The following is a 13,802-nucleotide window of genomic DNA, read 5'->3' as shown; positions in this document are numbered from 1 at the left end:
TACTTAGTGTCATTTGAGTAACTCTCCATTCGCTTTCGTAAGTCAATCAGACTGATTGACCTATTGGAAAATTCTGTTACAAATAATTAGCTCTAATCCGAGGGATTAAAACAAATATTCGCAGAAAATGGACAAAAGCTGAAATATGTTTTGTAGTATTTTCATTCTATCGCTCTACAGTTTAATTAGACTTCGCTTATTTCCAGTATCATACCTAGAAGTCAATAAAATAAGCATCATTTAGTTATTCTATGAGCCCAGTATACTCACGGATATGCTAATGTGTGACTTGGTACCAATGTAAGAAATTCTTATTTTTAGCACCAGACGAGGGCGAAAGGTTGGGAAGAAATGCTTTACAGTATTTCTTCCGAGATCAACTTTGCCTTTCATCTCTCCAGGTTCCGTAAAATAAAGTACCAATCAGGTATTAGGGCCGATGTAATCGACTAACCCTACTTCCCTAAATCAGAATCAACAATTAAGAAGGACCGAGGAAGGGCAATGGTTTGGCAGAGAATTATTCGATCATCGGAACCTGAAGAATTTAAAACTACGGCCCATCAAATTCCCGTTTAATTTCTGTCGATTTTCTCCCTTGCATACTTCCGGGGTCCATAAGATAAGTACAAGCAGCAATTTAATTAGCAACACCCTTCTTCATCCAAATTGTGTGGTCTTCTCCCTACCTCCGTTATTAATTAATGTTTAAATCTAAGTCGGTAAATTAACCGAATCGTTAGGTAGTCGAAGGAAATGCCTCGTGGGCTTTAGGCTTTGAATTCAAATCCCAGCGAAGTCAACGTTGCTCGTTCAACTTTCCGTTGATAAAATAAAAGAATCAGTGAAGGCCTTGGAGGGGGGTGATTTCATCAAAGGTCTCTTCCCCGTGGTTTCTGGCTTCTTTGCGAACGTTTTAATGGGATTCGTAGGCTTAATTAATTAGGAATGTGGTTTAGCATAGCGGGCTAAGTTAACAAAAAATGTGGATGACATAAAACTAAGAAGAGAATCCAATTGGTGGAGTGATTCAGACGAAACGGTTTCAAATCGTGGCCTCGGCAGCGGAAGTGGTTTCTGCCGCGAAACTGAATTTGTGATGGCGGCATTGGAACTGGAAGACGGTGAATTGTTAGACTCCGATTCTGATCATGAAGCTTCTTCAAAGATCCAGGTAATCAGGGTTTATAACACTCTTCTTATATCAGTGTCTTTACAAATTATTACGGTTGTCATTATTATTGCATATTTTCTGTAAATTTTTAACGTGAACAATTCCTCCTATTGAAGTGGTGCGTGATTATGTTAGGGCATAATGGTAGTTTAACTGGGGAAATTAATTCCCCACCAAAACTATGTTTATGAAGCTATAAAATTATTTTAAATGAGAAATTATCCAATTTACAGTCTTCCTATTATTCATTAATGTCTGTAAAATTCATATAAGACAATAATTCTTTTCATTTTACAACTATATCGACATATATTGTTAACAAACAACCTCGAACTTCATTATTTTATTTTGTTATATCAATTCCATTTTCATCAGTCTTCGATGATTAATTGATATTAAACTGTTTCGTTTCCAGAATATTTTTAAATGATGTCTCAGTTAATTATGGTTGAAAATGTACGAACACTTGCACAATTAATGTCCACACTTCACTGCAGACGAAAACAAAAGTAGTTTCATTATTCAATATTCGTCAGGTAGACACACGTTTAAGAAATAAAAAACAATTGTAAACTTCCCAGTCTTGCCAATTTCTGATTTAAACAAAATGATTATTATTATAAAAATAATAATTTTAAAAACTTTTAGCAGGTTGTTAATCTTTGGTCAAAAGTTATAAGGCTTAATTGCATCTCTGAGTAATAAATGTTTTATTTGTGTTAATTGATATTTTTGTTCGTGTCTATCATCATGTTTGCATTCCCACAGTTACACTACTGTTATACCTTGCATGTGTGTTTGCGTTTGTATAATCCTTCATTTATTTAGAAGAAAAAAAAAGGCATGAACGTCTCACTTCCCTGTGAAGCTTGGTTCGATCTAACGAAGGTATAAATTTTGAAATATACATTTGCAGAAGTCATATATATATATATATATATAAACGTCTGAAAATGTATATTTCAAAATTTTGGTTTTTCTGTGAGTCCCTTTTTAAAGTAGAAGAAATAGCTAAGGTTTTTTGACTGCTATTTCTAAACTTCGGTATGTGGTAAAGCAATTCTTTGCTGAACCCTAATTATAAAGTATATATATATATATATATGACTAATGTAGGATAAAATTTTTTTCGGGAAAAAATTTTATCAATGGCCAGCATATCAAAAAATAGCTTTAAAGGTTAAATTCATAAATAATTTACAAAATAAGGGCAAAAGAAAAATTCTAATGCCAGTTATGCAGAACATATATAGTATATATATATATATATTATATATATATATACACGTAGCTGCATATGTATATATATATATATATATATATATATACACGTAGCTGCATATGTATATATATATATATATATATATATATTATATATATATATATACACGTAGCTGCATATGTATATATATATATATATATATATACACGTAGCTGCATATGTATATATATATATATATATATATATATATATATATATATATATACACGTAGCTGCATATGTATATATATATATATATATATATATACACGTAGCTGCATATGTATGTATATATATACACACACACACGTGGCTGCATATGTATGTATATATATACACACACACACACGATGATTTGGCCAGGACTACGAGTTTCCTCCTTAACGGCTTATTCAATACGACTACTTGGATAAACCGTTATAGGCGAATCTTGGAAGTCCCAATAAAACCAATTTCAATCAATAACCTTTGTTCTACCATCAGTAATTCTTTTATTGGTTTCAACAAGTCGATCAACGATACCAAGTAATACACACACTCACAGATAGATAGATAGATAGATAGATAGATAAATCCTGCAGGTAATTTTCCTTTATGTAATTTTCAAACTGTAGTGTGAGTTATAGTGTTCTATTGTGTATCCAACCACCACCAAATCAGCTGATAAAGTGGACCCATGCCTAGGTGTGATCCACGGATCTATTATTATTCCAACGTGCCTGTGCGTAGGTTAGAAGTATAATACATATTCCAACCTACTGTTGATAATTGTATAGGATAGACTGACAAACTGGGTGTATATCCAGTTTATTTTATTTATTTTTTCGTCTTTGGTCAGTGTTATTTTCTACTTGCTTCTATCTAGAAATCGAAAGAAATTACTACTATTTCCTTCAAACTTTGCTTTTGTGACCTGGACATCAATGTTTCAAAACTGACCTTTTCCATTACATTTCAGACTGATTCAGTGCTTAACTGCTGAAGCGAAAATATTATCATCTCTTATGATAAAAGGCAGATTTTCTCTGCCTGTTACCATGTTTCTTTTTAATACAATTCTACAATATAGAATTTCTTCAATTAGAATTTACCTATGATTTTTCGAAGTAGATTCGATTCGGTCATGGATTTCAACCAGAAAAATGTTCACTTGAAGAGAATGACAAGCTACATAATGCAAAATTTTTACTTTTCAAAAATTCCAATTCCAGCGGGTTGAAACAAACCCGAGCAACACCGGGCGATACTGCTAGTAGGAAATATTCTGTTGAATACCAGAGATTTGCTTGTCAGTTGCTTGGTCTTAACAAGTTAAGCATTTCCTTTGGTGCCTGACAGTATATGCATCTCTGATCATGAGCAGGAATAAATGGAGGGGCATCGTAGCCATGTGTTGGGAGGGATTCTTTGGAGCTTGAATAAATGTAACAAAAGTAAATTTTGAAAGAAATATTAACCATTTTTCATAGGAGCAAAAGCAAATAGGAAATAACGGTTGCTACCCAAGGACAAAAATCTTGTTGCACAATGTTATTTATTAAAAATGATTTGCTCATTTTCTGTTTCAGGCATCATCGACCATTTCTCAGAATTACAGAAAGCCAGTGAACCCCACATCCTATCGCAGCAAATCAGATGCAAAGATTGCATCATCAAGTTCAGATGACAGCGATGATGAAAAGTTTACCTGGAAAAAGAAACGGTATGGTATTGCTTCGAAAGATCAGCAGAGTTCTATGGAGTTTAGTTTCAGCAATTCTATTAACACGAACTCCACTTTCCAAGTACCCAATGCACAGTTTTCCTTTGGCCAGGGTGTCACAGATTCTAACACTGCTAGCAAACCAAAGAAAAAGAATATTTGGGGTTCTGTATTACGATCACAGATGTTGTCTCAAGGTTTCCACGGGTTTGACATGGAGCACAAAGAAGAGGGTTACAGTGATCGGCAGGTAGAATCTTACAGCTACAAAAAGGCGCTGAAGGACACCCGGCCTTGGCCGGCGGAAGCGGGCGTTGATTCTGTGATGCCCAGCAAGAAAAATGATGACCTGTTTGATAGTGTCCCTGATTTAGAAAAACTTGAAGAGAACTTCAATGGAGTGTATAAAAAAGCCGAGAAAAGGAGGCGCAGTGCCAAAAAACGTCTCGGTCCAAAACCAACTGACAGAGCGCCACAGAGGAAGGCTTTTGATGTCACAGTTGATGATGATGAGGAAAAAGTTACAGAAGCCATTGCTGATTTTCTTGAAGAGTCAAAAGTGTACCTCATAGGTAAGATATTGATTTCTTAACCCTTTAGCATTTAAATCAGCTATGTCTGGCCCAAATATTATATTTGTTGAGTGACCCGCTGTTCTTGAGGAGACCTATTGAGTCAAGTACATCAACATCAAAATAAAAATTCAAATGGAAATTGTAGTTAAGACACCCATGCAGGTGACATGTAAAAAGCACCGTCCGAACGTGGCAGATGCCAGCGCCACCTGACTGGCGTCCGTGTCGGTGACACGTAAAAGCACCAACCGATCATGGCCATTTGCCAGCCTGTTCTGGCCCCTGTGCCGGTGGCACATAAAAAACACCCACTACACTCACGGAGTGGTTGGCATTAGGAAGGACATCCAGCTGTAGAAACACTGCCAAATCAGACTGGAACCCGGTGCGGCCTCCATGGCTTACCAGACCCCGGTCGAACCGTCCAACCCATGCTAGCATGGAAAGCGGACGTTAAATGATGATGATGTACCAACTGGCCATATTCAGCCTCTCACACCTATCCTACATTGCCACACTAAAAATACACAAGTACATCATCAAAATGTCAGCACAAAAAGATAATGCCTGAGTAATTGAAAATAATGTGCATAAATAAACATCACATAATCTGAATGCTAAAGTGTTAAAGGCTGCATCGGTTAGACTTCACATAAATATCATTTATTATATTTTCTATTGTGTTTTATATTTATTTAATTATTTCCTTGTTGGTAAACAATAATGTCATTGATGACAAGTTTTCAGTGGACCAAATGACTGGCTGGTACATGTTTGTCTGACAATGTGAATGACAAAGGAGTGTCTGTTGTTTGTTCCTTCACGAGCCATGCCTGGCTCATAAGGGCCGGTTTCCAGGGTTTCTTGGCGTAGAGGTTCCCCACCTGGACGGGACACCGGTCCGTCGCATGTGAGCTGCTAGATGCAGGAGGAAAGAGTGAGAGAAAGTTGTGATGAATGAGTCAGCAGAAGTTTCGCCATTACCTTCTGCCGGAACCGCCTGGAGCATAGGTGCTTCGATCATAAACACACACATCGCCCGGTCTGAGATTCAAACCCGCGATCCCTCGACTGCGAGTCCGCTGCTCTAACCACTAGGCCATGTGCCTCCACAAAGGAGTGTCTCTGTTACTCAACACAGAATGAATATCAAAGGGAACTTATTTCACAAGCATCATGTTTTGGCTTTTCCCCATTGGTATGCAACTACAAATAAAAAATGTGCACTTTTTATGAATGCAGGGACACAGCATTCATCTATACACGCTCACCCTGTGTCTTATCTAGTTTTTACTTACCAGTTCCAACTCACAGTGGTTAACCTGTGGCTAGGCTCTGATAGAAAACCCTTAACCAGAGTGCTATGCAGTAGAATCAAACCCAGAACAGCATGGTTACAAAATGAACATCTTATCCACATACACACTCACACCTTGATAGTGTATTTGGTATTTAAAAATGGATCTTTCGGTTTGAACGGCAGTTTTTTCTAGCAGTGTCAATTGAAATTGTCACCCATAATTATGACCCTAGTATCGATCTATTGCATTTCAATCTGTTTTAGGGTTATGGTTATGGTTAGGGGTGGGGGGAAGGTATCTTTTTTCTCTTCACAAATGTAAATAAACCCAATCTGTTTCTTAAACGAGGGACAGAATGTTCTTTACCTCAATAGACGTCATTGATTGGTTGAAATTGCAGAAATTGAAGAAAAAAACAACAAATATCTTACAAACCATAGAATTTTCTCAATAAAGCCAAGAGAAAAAGATGTTTTATAAACACATTCTACCAGTATACGAAGTTTAACATTTTTTAGTTACGTGGAAATTATGGTAAAAACTGCCGTTCAAACGGAAAAGATCCTTAAAAATTTGTGGCTTTGTATTCTATCATGGATTGAAATATTATATCTAATAATCAACATAATGTTACACAAATTTCTAGTGAAGAGGTGGTGGGGGTCATGTTAATTAGATCATCTAATTTAATGATTGATATCAATTCTGGGAGGATTTGAACTCAGAACATACGAAGGACAAAACTAAATACTTGAAGATGTGTATAGGTATGTATGTGAATGTGTGTATATATATATATATATGTGTGTGTGTCTTTGTCACCCACTGCCACTTACCAACTGTGTTGGTTTATTTATGTTCCCATAACTTAGCATTTTGGCAAAAAGAGACCAATAGAATAAGCACCAGGCTTAGCAAAATAAATAAGTACTAAGGTCAGTTCATTCAGCTGAAAACGTCTTCACGGCAGTGCTCCAGCATAGCCACAGTCTAATGACTAAACAAAGTAAAAAAAAAACCAATGGTACCTCAGAAACACAGCATTATTCTATATTCACTTAATTGTCAAGGACAAGATTAGAGAATGTTACTAGATAAGCAATGTTTCCAAAGAAGAGGATTATCCATTTGATATCTTAAAGCAGAGCTAAGAACTAAATCCCCTTAACCATTTGAGGTTTTCAAGATACGTTGTCAATGTTGGAAATATCTGAATATTTCTCAATGTGATCTTTTTTTTTTTTTTTTTTTTATAGAGAAAGTTGTCCAAGTTTTGGGCAAGAAGAAAGCTCTAGCTGTGACCCGTCTTACCAGAGATATTGAAGACCATGGTGGAATGATGACCAATGTGAGTAACAAATATTAACAGGTTTTTACATGGCCATAGGAAGTTGTGGTGTCCATGCCTTGCTCTATACTTTTGTTATGTCCCCCCATTCATCTCTATCAATTACCCTGTTCATTATCATCTCATGTTACCCTCTCTGATGCTCTGTTCACTGATTGTGTAATGAGGGGTGCCATTTGACAAAAGTAGAAGCCCAGCTGAAACCACCCCTGGCTCTGAGTACAAATGTCTTGTTTTCATAAATTTTGAATTAAAATCTTCCACCAAACCTTATCCACAATTTATGTTCCTGACACTAGCTTAGTGATGACTGAGTTATTTTTTCTAAATTCTTTGTTATATTTATAGTAATTGAAAGAAACGCAGAACATCTCAAAAGAAATACAATAACGAAAGGGTTAATATTTGTAGTGACTTTGAGGTTTTTAGCTTTGTTGTACTGTTCAAGCTATAGTTGAATGTTTCCTTGATATGTGTTGGGTTTTATTAGGGATAGACTAGGGTGAGTTCAGTGTACAACCTTGAGTTAAAACTTGTAGAGTCTTGATGAAGAAAAACTTGTTTTTCGGGTGACAACTTTTTTAATGCAGTTCCTTTAGTTTTCGCAGAATCATTTGCAGATGTTGGACATAACATGGACAGATGTTGTCATAACCAATGCTAGACGTAAATGTTGCATCTTCATAATTTAATGTCTGTTTGTCATGCTGGCATGGGTTGGACAGTTTGACCAGAGCTGGCAATCAGGAGAGATGCATCAGGTTCCAATCTTGGTTTCTACAGTGGATGCCCTTCCTAATGCCAACCACTTTACAGAGTGTGCCATGTGCTTTTCATGTGGAGCCAGCATGGGTGCCATTTATGTGGCTCCAGCACAAGATTCTTGCAAACAATAATTCTGTACTGTGGTCGTTTTACCTGCGTTTGAGAAATTCTGGTGGAGGATTTTATGGTGACCGTAAACTTTTAATGCAGCTTTGGTTTGTGGAAGGTGTTTTGGGGGCTTTGCCTCAGTGCAGCCACTGCATGAAATGGCATGTTTTTGGCTACACATCACAATACAATAAAAAAAAACCGGTTGATATTTTTGTTGCACAAAAGAAAGGCTGAACAGATTTTACAATGGCTTTTTTATTTGTTTTTCATTCACCTCCTGCGACAACCATTTGTTGAGTTTTTTCCACTTTCTAGTATAGTGTACATGTTAAATGGTTCAAAGGTGTTCCAGCCATGACCACCCCATTCTCCTCCAAGATAACTAGGACTGGGTGGTTGGTGTTAGGAAGGGCATCCAGCTGTAAAAACCGTGCCAAAACAGACACAGAAGTCTGGTGCAGGTTCTTGCCCTCGCCAATTCCTGTCAAGCCTATTTCTTTACTACCCACAAGGGGCTAAATACAGAGAGGACAGACAAACGGATTAAGTCAATTATATTGACCCCAGTGCGTAACTGGTACTTAATTTATCGACTCCGAAAGGATGAAAGGCAGAGTTGACCTCAGCGGAATTTGAACTACGTTCTGAGTTCAAATTCCGTCGAGGTCGACTTTGCCTTTCATCCTTTTGGGGGTCGATAAATTAAGTACCAGTTACACACTGGGGTCGATATAATCGTCTTAATCTGTCTGTCTGTCCTTGTTTGTCTCCTCTGTGTTTAACCCCTTGTGGGTAGTAAAGAAATAGGTGTACTGTTTCAAAAGACATAGGCCTGTGGCATCAGCATTAAGATTTCAAAACAAATTTTTTAAAATGGTTTTTTTAACCCTTTAGCATTCGAATTCCTTTATCAATTGGAATGCTTGTTCTTTCACATTGTTTTGAATTACTCATGCATTAGCACATAGTTTGGTGATTTTGATGTTGTGATCATTTATTTTTTTTAATGACATTGTTGAACAGGTGTGAAAGGCTAGATCTGGCCACTTTGAACATAAACCAGGCGGAATATTTTGGTTGGATGTGGCCAGTTTAAATGTGAAAGGGTTGAAGGTGTAATAAGTTTTCAGAACTTATCAATGTGGTGTCTTTTCAGGATGGAGGGCGCAGACGGACTCCTGGTGGTGTATTCTTCCAACTTCTGAAGACAGATTCTGAAGTAACAAAGCAGAATATGAAAGACATATTTAATGATGAAAAGAAGGAAAAAGCCAAAACTAAGAAGATTCTAAGGTAATGTTTTTTTTTTGTTGTTTTTTTTTTTCATTTTATGTCCCGTTTCCCAATGCCTCGTGGATTAGATGAATATGCTATTGAGGCATGGATGCCCTTTCTAATATTAAACTACATCTGTTTTTCAAGCAAGGGGTCACTTACTGGGAGAAACTGACAACAACACCACCTACTGGACTTCTGCATAACCATTCATAGCGCTGCCCCGACGGGCCTCCATGCCGGTGGCACGTAAAAAGCACTATCCGGTCGTGGCCGTTGCCAGCCTCGCCTGGCCCCCATGCTGGTGGCACATAAAAAGCACTATCCGGTCGTGGCCTTTGCCAGCCTCGCCTGGCCCCCATGCTGGTGGCACATAAAAAGCACTATCCGGTCGTGGCCTTTGCCAGCCTCGCCTGGCCCCCATGCTGGTGGCACATAAAAAGCACTATCCGGTCGTGGCTGCTGCCAGCCTCGCCTGGCCCCCGTGCCGGTGGCACGTAAAAAGCACCATCCGACCGTCGCTGTTTGCCAGCCCCGTCTGGCACCTGTGCCGGCGGCACGTAAAAAGCACCCACTACACTCACGGAGTGGTTGGCGTTAGGAAGGGCATCCAGCCGTAGAAACATTGCCAGATCAGACTGGGCCTGGTGCAGCCTCCTGGCTTCCCAGACCCCAGTTGAACCGTCCAACCCATGCTAGCATGGAAAGCGGACGCTAAATGATGATGATGATGATGAAAATAGATGTAAACAAGTACACAGGGACGTGCCCATACACACACAGGGGCAGTCTTTTTTCAGCTTCTCACTACCAGATCCACTTGCAAGATTTGGTTGACCTAAGTCTGTGGAAGAAAAGACTTGTTGACGGTACCATGCAGTGGGACTGAACCCCAAACCACATCATGTAGGCAAACCACACACATAGGCGCAGGAGTGGCTGTGTGGTAAGTAGCTTGCTTACCAACCACATGGTTCCAGGTTCAGTACCACTGCGTGGCACCTTGGGCAAGTGTCTTCTACTATAGCCTCGGGCTGACCAAAGCCTTGTGAGTGGATTTGGTAGACGGAAACTGAAAGAAGCCCATCGTATATATGTGTGTGTGTTTGTCCCCCTAGCATTGCTTGACAACCGATGCTGGTGTGTTTATGTCTCCGTTACTTAGTGGTTCGACAAAAGAGACCGATAGAATAAGTACTGGGCTTACAAAAGAATAAGTCCCGGGGTCGAGTTGCTCGATTAAAAAGGCGGTGCTCCAGCATGGCCGCAGTCAAATGACTGAAACCAGTAAAAGAGTAAAGAGTATACTCATATTTGTCTGTTTGTGTGTGATGAATGTGTATAAGATGTCTTCAATGGCTGGAGTGTCTTTGATCATAATTTTACTCTTTCACAGCTCACCTGGATCTAAACAACTGATTGGTTTTAACACAAAACCAAACTGCATTTCATTGGAGCCAGGTGGAAATCAAGCAATGGGGATGTCTGGAGATGGCTATTTGCCATTTGTTGTGAGAGGACTGGAGGATCTGTGTGCTAAGAGAGTCATTGGATTTTCAGACTGTATTCTACTACGAAGTTAGACTAGATGAGATGCAGTTTGGTTTTGCGCTTGGGTGAAGCACTATCGGTGGTATTTTTCTGATGAGGCAACTGCAGGAGAAGCATTTCGCCAAAAATGAACCCCTGTGCTTGGCTTTTGTTGACATGGAGAAATCCTTTGACAGGCTCAACTGCTCCCTTATCTGTTTGTCCAATACAACCTATTTCTTTACTACCCACAAGGGGCTAAACACAAACAAGGACGGACAAAGGGATTAAGTCGATTATATCGACACCAGTGCGTAACTGGTACTTACTTAATCGACCCTGAAAGGATGAAAGGCAAAGTCGACCTCGGCAGAATTTGAACTCAGAACGTAGCGACAGACAAAATACGGCTACTCATTTCGCCCGGCGTGCTAACGTTTCTGCCAGCTCACCGCCCTGTTTTCCAATACAACCATGGCCCTCACACATACATGCACACATTATCTGTCCTACCAAAACACCCATCTTCCTAAAATCCCCCCATTCCACTACGCATCATTACCACCCACTGCAGGCCCTTCCACTCTACCATACCCTCCCTCCTATCCCCCCCCCTCCAGCCAATCCATTTTCTCTCACCATCACTCGCTAAGTCATATCTTCCCCATCTCTAAACATAACGTATCTCCTCACACTCTTGTGCAACATCCCCCTCTATCCCCTCTCTACTACTTATACTACCCCTGCCTCTATTTACTGTAGATACCCCCCCCCTCAACACATCTCCAACACCATCTATTTCTTTCTCCTCTCTCAATCTGTCTTTTTATCTTTCTCTCTAACTCTCTCTTCCACCTTCCTCTCCTTCTTCGTCCTAAGGTAGCCAAGTATCTCCTCTATCATACGACAACTATCTCTGTCCCTCTATCATATACTAACCTCTCACCTGGCACACTGTCGCTTCCCTCAGTTCCACTCTCTCTCTCTCTCTCTCTCATCCGAGTGGCCATTGTTTTGCAAGCTACTTGGCAAACCTGCTCCTGCCATGTAAAAAACACCCAGTCCACACTCTGTAAAATGAGTTGCATTAGGAAGGGCATCCAACCACAAAAACTATTCTGAAACGGACAAATGGAGCTTGGTGTAACTCACTGACTCGCCATCTCCTGTTGAACCGCCCAACCCATTCATCATTATCATCGTTTAATGTCCATTTTCCATGGTTTGACCGGGGTCTGGGAAGCCAGAAGGCTGCACCAGATTCCAGTCTGATCTGGCAGTGTTTCTACAGCTGGATTCCCTTCCTAATGCCAACCACTCCATGAGTGTAGTGGGTGCTTTTTACGTGACACCAGCACAGGTGCCAGGGGAGGCTGGCAGCAGTCACAATTGGTTGGTGCTTTTTACGTGCCACCAGCACAGCGTGCCAGAATGGAAAACTGAATGAGGAATGATAATGAGGATAATGACAGTATGGTATGTGTTAAGGAATTTAGCTATTATATTTAACAGGTCAAACAACCCCATATATACTCTTGTTAGCTTGTTCTGTGGATCGGTGTGTTGTGAAAGTTGGAGCATTACCAAAACGTTGTCAGAGAATAAACGTACAGAGAATAGGCGCAGGAGTGGCTGTATGGTAAGTAGCTTGCTTACCAACCACATGGTTCCGGGTTCAGTTCCAATGCGTGGCACCTTGGGCAAGTGTCTTCTACTATAGCCTCAGGCCGACCAAAGCCTTGGGAGTGGATCTGGTAGACGGAAACTGAAAGAAGCCCGTCGTATATATATGTGTGTGTGTATGTTTGTGTCTGTGTTTGTCCCCCTAGCATTGCTTGACAACCGATGCTGGTGTGTTTACGTCCCCGTAACTTAGCGGTTCGGCAAAAGAGTCCGATAGAATAAGTACTAGGCTTACAAAGAATAAGTCCCGGGGTCGAGTTGCTCGACTAAAGGTGGTGCTCCAGCATGGCCGCAGTCAAACGACTGAAACAAGTAAAAGAGTAAAAGAGAGTACAAAATATAACAGTTAACGTTTAATAAATAAATTTTTCTGAATTTACAGGGCAAAACGTTTCAAGAACAAACTGAAGAAGAGAATGGAAGCCGAAACGGATTCCACTGGTAATGTTACTATGGAAACTGTTGGTGGTGAACAGAAGGAAGACCGACTGGCTGCCGTTGTCAGTGACGACACAAGCAGTAATTCCAAAGACAGTTATTCACAAAGTAACAGCTCCGAACTTTCAAACGACCCGGTTAATCTGGACATGTCTGACCTCTTGAAACGTCACAAAGAATATCAAAGTGAACAACAAAGCATGACTGATTGTTCTGGGGAGAAAACTGACAAGGATTCCACAATGCAAGATCAACTGTCAAAGCCGTCAAAGAAAACTGAGAAACGACCTGACGCCATCATTTATTTAGACGAAGATGTTGACATGAGTTTTGATCTTTGATATTGACTTTGTGCTTTTTATTTTCTTTTCTTTCTATTTTCTCTCTCTTTCTCTTCTCTTTTTTTTTAATCAGTTCCAACTCAGGCGATAAAGAAGATAAACCTTTCTTAACAAAAACTGCAGGAAGTACTTTAATTATCACTATGTGCAGTGACCATTTTAGCATTTTGCAACCACAAATTTATGTCCAGAAAAGCATGTTTCTATAACAAAGTGATTGACACCAAACAGAACTATAATTTGCAATAACACCATCTCTTTTCTCTATTTATAAAGCAACCTCTCTTCATCAGTATCT

General features: G+C 39.6%; 1 protein-coding gene across 1 annotated transcript; it reads left to right on the top strand.

Annotated features, from left to right (window-relative positions):
* Nucleotides 1-492: 492 nt before the first annotated feature.
* On the top strand, nt 493-13,721 carry LOC115223647 (phosphorylated adapter RNA export protein). Its single transcript, XM_029794317.2, has 5 exons — nt 493-1,174; nt 4,004-4,709; nt 7,270-7,361; nt 9,394-9,530; nt 13,108-13,721. The coding sequence occupies exons 1-5, from the start codon at nt 1,100-1,102 to the stop codon at nt 13,502-13,504; spliced, it is 1,407 nt and encodes a 468-aa protein (XP_029650177.1). The 5' UTR covers nt 493-1,099; the 3' UTR covers nt 13,505-13,721.
* Nucleotides 13,722-13,802: the final 81 nt, after the last annotated feature.

The sequence above is a fragment of the Octopus sinensis genome, linkage group LG23, assembly GCF_006345805.1.
Source record: "Octopus sinensis linkage group LG23, ASM634580v1, whole genome shotgun sequence".
In the NCBI taxonomy this organism is placed as follows: Eukaryota; Metazoa; Mollusca; class Cephalopoda; order Octopoda; family Octopodidae; genus Octopus; species Octopus sinensis.
Note: the sequence above shows the minus strand (reverse complement) of the source record. Positions and strands in the feature narration are given on the sequence as shown.

Bases quoted from the DNA above. Each gene is read 5' to 3' on its own strand.
- LOC115223647 (XM_029794317.2), top strand. From the start codon at position 1,100: ATGGCGGCATTGGAACTGGAAGACGGTGAATTGTTAGACTCCGATTCT. The intron at 7,362-9,393 runs GTGAGTAACAAA...GTGTCTTTTCAG, and splicing joins ATGGTGGAATGATGACCAAT to GATGGAGGGCGCAGACGGAC. The intron at 9,531-13,107 runs GTAATGTTTTTT...CTGAATTTACAG, and splicing joins AAAACTAAGAAGATTCTAAG to GGCAAAACGTTTCAAGAACA.